This window comes from Crocuta crocuta, unplaced genomic scaffold (genome assembly GCF_008692635.1).
Source record: "Crocuta crocuta isolate KB4526 unplaced genomic scaffold, BGI_CrCroc_1.0 scaffold119, whole genome shotgun sequence".
Taxonomy (NCBI): Eukaryota; Metazoa; Chordata; class Mammalia; order Carnivora; family Hyaenidae; genus Crocuta; species Crocuta crocuta.
The window spans coordinates 2,126,468-2,132,467 of NW_027551562.1; the positions used below are offsets into that span (position 1 = coordinate 2,126,468).

The window sequence follows — 6,000 nt, forward strand, 5'->3', positions numbered from 1 at the left end:
TTTATATGTTTGGTTTGATTATCTAAGTCTGCTTTGCTTCGGCTCCAGTGTCCTGTGAGCGGGAGCAACAGCTACATGCTGTATACACACTAGTCAGCGATGAAAAGGAGCGCATTTTCTTTGGGGTTTTTTTTTTTTTTAAGTTAATTTATTTATGAGACATAGAGACAGCATGAGTGGGGGAGGGGCAGACAGAGAGGGAGACAGAGAATTCGAAGCAGGCTCCAGGCTCTGAGCTGTCAGCACAGAGCCCGACGCGGGGCTCGAACCCACGAGCTGTGAGATCATGACCTGAGTCGAAGTCGAACGCTTAACTGACTGAGCCACCCATGTGCTCCTATTCAGTTTTAAACAAACCAACAAACAAAAATGAGCAAAAGGAACCATACAAAAGAATAGAGCTTGTGTGGACCATTTTTATAGGCTGTCTGCAGTTCAGGTACCAGCAACACTAATCTGCAGTGGCAGAGATGAGAGCATAGCTGCTGGATGTGCGTATGTGGGAGCAGGGAAGGGCTGACTGGTTAGGACACTGAGGAACTTTCTATTGAATGACCGAGGTGTTCAGTATCTTTATTGGGGTGTGATTGCATCAGTGTATACATTTATCAATTCTTGTCAAACAGTACGCCTCAAAATCTGCATTTCATTCTGAAAATTAACCCTCAGTAAAAAAAAAAATAAAGGGATGTTACAAATTTTGGAATGGTGATTGCAAATTGTTAGTTCCCAGAAATAGAATATCAAGAAAATAAAACCAACTGAACAACTTGAGAACAGTTTACAGTTAGACAGTTATAGGAAGTTAATATCTGTGCATACATTAATTAAATTCATTACCACATGAATGGTAATGGAAAATTTATTTCTGTATGTTCATAACACTGACAATCTCAATAGAAGTATATATGACTTATGTGAATTAACTACGAATCTCTGAACTATGGAATGGAACTATAAATGGAAACTCATACCTTGTTTTGAGTAGAAAGTTAGCATCTTGACATTTGTTCTCTGCAGATGAACCTGTAGTTTTAGTCAGAAATCTTCACAGAATTCTTTTTTTATACTTGAACAAATGATGCTAAAGACGGTGTGGAAAGATCCAGTATAAAGCAGTGAGGAGCATGCTGTGGGGGAAAAAAACCAGGGAGCCTTGCTGGGTAGGAAAACATGATCTAGATCTTTGGTACTGATGGCAGAGTGGACTTGGGTGTGGGTGGCTGGAACAGAGGAGGGTTTGGAAATACACATACCTGTGGTGAAGATGAGATTTTAGATTTTCAGGAAGAGAGCAAAATTTTCAATCTTGTGTGGGCACCTACTAAATAAAGACTGTCACCTAGATAGCTTAAGATTTTTAAGCTTTTGGCAAAACAGAACCCACAATGCAAGGTTGAGACTCAAATAAAATTAATAAAATTAAATTGTGGAAAAGCATTTGTGTCCTACAAAAAAAAATTAGTTTCATGTATTAAAGAGAGAAAAACATCTGAGTACAAGTATAGGCTATGGACTCACATGGAAAGTTTATTTAAAGGAAACAGAAAATGGATACTAACTCTACGAAGATATTTAGCACTTGGTAGTAACCCAAAAGTTAAAAATAAGAATGAATTCCCCTTTGCCTGCCAGATTGGCAAAGGTTTAAAACAAAGAACAACAAAAGGAAAGAGAACACTCCAGGTGAAAGTATAAATGGCTGGTATTCTGGTCACACGTACCAAAGTCAAAATTGTGAGTATACTTTGATTAAGAAATTCTCTTTGTAAATCTGTAAACCTGGAGACAGGATAAAATTGTGTGTGCATAAGACCTGTGAACATTATTTATAATCATGGAAAATGGAAATGAGCTTGCATTTATCCACTAGACTAGATCAATTACAGTATATCCACATGATGAAAAGACGGCACGTGTACACGAGAAAGATTTTTCTGCCAGTGAAACAAAGCAGGCTTGGACCAGAATGGGCTTAGTGTCATCCTGTTCTCAGAAATGATACCTACATATGTTCAAGAGGAAATGTTGGCTTTAGGCTTGAAAACACCTTGAAAGCACCACAGCCTTTCTCCGTCTAGCCTGGTAGCCGACCGGCCGTGCTGCGGGACGACTCTCACCCTGCGCTTTGCGGGTAGCTGTCAGGATGCTCGGTGAAACAAACAGCTTTTCCGCGTACCTGCTGACGGTGACTTGTTCTTCTGTTCACAGCCCTCCTCCCAGCCCATCAGGAACGCTGACCATTACTTCTGGGCATGCCCAGTACCAGTCTGTCCCAGTCTATGAGATGAAGTTTCCAGATCTGTGTGTGTACTGAGGGGCTCATGAAGACCTCAGCACAGGATCTAAAGCCTGTAAATTGAGGCCCCGCTGGGTTTCCAGGGTGTACTTACTGTGTGTTACCATCCTTCCCAAGAACAACGGTGAGGCTTCTCTTCAACCAGATGTGTGGCGTGCACCGCGGTAGAAACGGCGGAGCTGTGTATGGTGGAGAGTGCGTGGGGGATGGGTTTCTTCCTCGGTAGTGTCTTTTGAGGTTCCTCTCGCTTTCAGAGTTGGACGTGTATTGGGCTCCCACCATTCCGTGGTTCAACAGTCTATTTTCAACTTTCCACAAACATGTAATTTTAAAAGATACTATGCCTTCAGAGGGTTGAAGATGTACGAAGTGTCTACTGTATTTCTTAAACATCTACACAGCTGCTTAGAAATAGAATTGCTTTTGTGTTTGGTTTATCTGCAAAAGCAAATACGTACAAACATGTTGCTAATCTTGGGGCTGCAAAACTGTCTGTGGCTTGTGTCCCCACGTTTTAGATGTGATCTGTAGTGACATGTGATCGGCCTTCCTCGACTTGTTTATGGTAATAAGACACCCCTTGAATGATATTCCTAGAATATGACCAACCCTAAAATCGCCATACTTAAAAGTGTCTAGTTCTCGTAATACTGTGTTTCCTGCCAAGAGTTTGACCATTCCACTTGAGAGAAGCTGAGAGCTTCCTCTTGGCGTACCGAACTGTGCAATATTTTTTTACATCGTAAGATGTATTAGTTTACAGAATATACTTTGAAATTATAGTAGTATTTTGCTGTGGCTCCCATTAATTAAATGAGATCTGTATTTAGTGTAAAAAAAAAAAAAAGACATTTAAAACAGCTACTAGTTCACCTGTGAAGAGCGTGTATATTTTGATTTCTTTCAAAAGCACATTATTTACATTTTTATATTGTGCATTGTTTTAAATCTTCGTGGTCAAAAGATTCTCCAAACGGACTTTTAATTTGTATGATTTGAACTATAACTTGTATGCATCTGCTTAGGATTTGTTCTCTTACATTTGAAAAGAGTGCTGATGGCTTTAGCGAGCAAGCGTGCTGGGATCGTCGGCGTAAGCTTCTGTTGATGGAGGCCATCGAGGGCACATGCGTAACGTGCTCCCAGCCCCACAGCGTTTCCTTAAAATTGTGTGCATTTCAGTGAATTCCATCACATAGTGAAAATGAGCAACTCTCTTTGCAACTCTCATAAATTTCTGTTAGGTCATTTTTATATAGTAACCTGTTTATAATTATATTGCCTTTTTGGATTTAGTTTCTTTTTACAGAGAACAGTATACTTAGCAAACATTGTAGCTTAAAAAATAATTCAGTTTTTATCTTTTGTTTTTTTCTTTTTTTAAAAACTACGGTTGAGAATGGCACATTAGAAGTTTGTGTTTATGATTGTCGGGCACCTTTGCGAGGAACAGAAAAATGTACGGAAGTGGCAAAAGATCAAGCCTGCCCCCATTGTTTTTAATAAACCAAAGTAAAGCGTTTTGAAGCATCTCGCAAAAGACCCTTGTTGTCTAGACCCCGTAGAAGCTACTTGGGCCTCCCCGGCGCTGTAGTAAGTGTGCATCTGCAGCTAACAGTGCAGCCCGCACAGTATGAATGACGTACTGCGGCTGTCACTGGAACTTTGCCTTCTGATCAGGTAAAATGTGTCACCACGTAAGAGGCCACGTTTCATGTTTTTTATTTCCCTGTTTTCTGTATTTTTAAAGAAGGGTATTAATTTTTGTGCATTTAAAGACATCTGAGCAGGGGGACATGCAGAAATAATCATCATCCACTTGGATGTCATTTTATAGATTAACACTGTGTGCTTTTGTATGAAAAGATATATATATAATTTAATAGTATAAGTAAAGGAGAGATATATTCATTTGCACTCAATGCAAAACGAACTTTGCTCTACAGAATTTCATGTTTCTCTGTGATTTCAAAAGGCATGTATTGCATGTAAAGGAAAAACCATTTGGATTAATGTTTATCACACCTTTCTCTTGGTCTGTTTGTAAACTGATGTGGGTTTTGCGGGTTTTTGTTTTCTTGCTGTTGTTGTTTTTAAATCAGAGTAGACTTCTATACATCCTAGATGAATAATCGTTCCCAAGCAGTGGATCTTTGCTTTATTTGTCCCTTCCAGGAGACCGTAGGAGGTCCTGTGGGTAACGGGTGTCTGTGTGGTGTTCGAGCCAGTTTGGAGACTGAAAGTTTACGATTTGTTGAAGTTCACTGTATGGCTATATTTTTGTAGATATTTAAAACTCTTAATAAACTGTTAATCATTCTCTTTTTGCCGTATACACTTGCTTCATTTTTTTCTTTGACATTGAATAGCTAACATACGAACGTTCCTTATACTTGTGTTGACTCTGACTGCTTAGAGTGGGTCTATCCTTGGAGTTTACCTGAATGCACACACACGTGTAGGGCACACACACGTGTAGGACACACACACACGGTACACCCCTTAAAGCTTCTGCACTCCTCTTTTAGAATAATTCACTTCACCAGCAATTAACATTTATTTCTCTTCTTTCTGTCTGAAAATGGAACTGATTTGTCTTATTCATGCCGGTATATGTAGTAAATTTAACAAAGTAGTTTTTTTGTAATGTAAAAGTTCCCTTTGCAGTTCGTATGTAAGCAATGAATCAAAATCAGATTACTTCCGCATAAGTACATATTTATAATAGCGATTACATTTACTAAGTTAAGTTTATTTAATATTTTGCTTTAGTTAAAAATGAAGAGCTTTAGGGGCGCCTGGGTGGCTCAGTTGGTTCAGCGTCTGACTTCAGCTCCGGTCATGATCTCACTGCTTGTGGGTTCGAGCCCCACGTCGGGCTCTGTGCTGACCTCGGAGCCTGGAGCCTGTTTCAGATTCTGCATCTCCCTCTCGCTCTGCCCCTCCCCTGCTCATGCTCTGTTTCTCTCTGTCTCAAATATAAATAAAACATTAAAAAAAATTTTTTAAATGAAGAGCTGTAGTAAGAATCAAGTTGCCAGGTGGATGCATCCTCACGTATGCGGAAGAGACAGAAGGGCAGCCGCCGGTGGTGACCAGACAGGTCTGAGCCGGGAAAGCCTTGGCTGCTCTCTGCCGCCGCCTTCATGTTTGCAGCTCACCCTCTCCTGGTTGTAGACAGTCTTGTTGTATCAATTCTCTCAGAAAATAGCGGCTCTAGTCCCTGCCGTGGTTTGCTGATCGATTCTCCGATTCTCCCTCCGGGAGGCTGCAGTGTAGAAGGAGCAGTGTGTATGATGCGCTGGGTCATTTGCTTTTCTTTCCAACCCTAACTCGTTGGATCCTGTCAGCTCTTCTGATGCATATCGATCTCAAGCACCAAGAATGAATGAAAAAGCAGAGCCAAGGTAGAGCATCAAGCCCTCTTCCCCGTCCTGCTGAATTTGCTTTGTGCTTGCACTTTGAGTCGCAGGCAGACTGTTAGGAGGCCAAGGTCGTAGGCTGCTGTTGGAGAACCTGGGCTAAGACTGAGGCTTTGACGCAGGGCTTGTGCTGGGCCTGGAATAGTGCCATGCAAGGAGAGGAGCTCATTAGGGGGATTCATTCATGAATTGTCCATCACTGGAGCTGACATCCGTCTCCGCGCTGTCCACCCAGGTGACGGAAACCGAGGAAGCATGCAGCCTTTCATTTCCCAGAGT

At 41.1% G+C, this 6,000-nt stretch overlaps 1 protein-coding gene across 1 annotated transcript in view; it reads left to right on the plus strand.

The window, feature by feature from the left end:
* EFR3A (EFR3 homolog A) overlaps positions 1 to 4,632 on the plus strand; it is a 62,980-nt gene extending 58,348 nt beyond the window's left edge. The window contains exon 22 of the mRNA XM_077750033.1: positions 2,212 to 4,632. Coding sequence (XP_077606159.1) covers positions 2,212 to 2,317 — 106 coding nt within the window. The 3' untranslated portion in view covers positions 2,318 to 4,632. The remainder of the gene's footprint in view (positions 1 to 2,211) is intronic.
* The last annotated feature ends 1,368 nt before the right edge of the window (positions 4,633 to 6,000 follow it).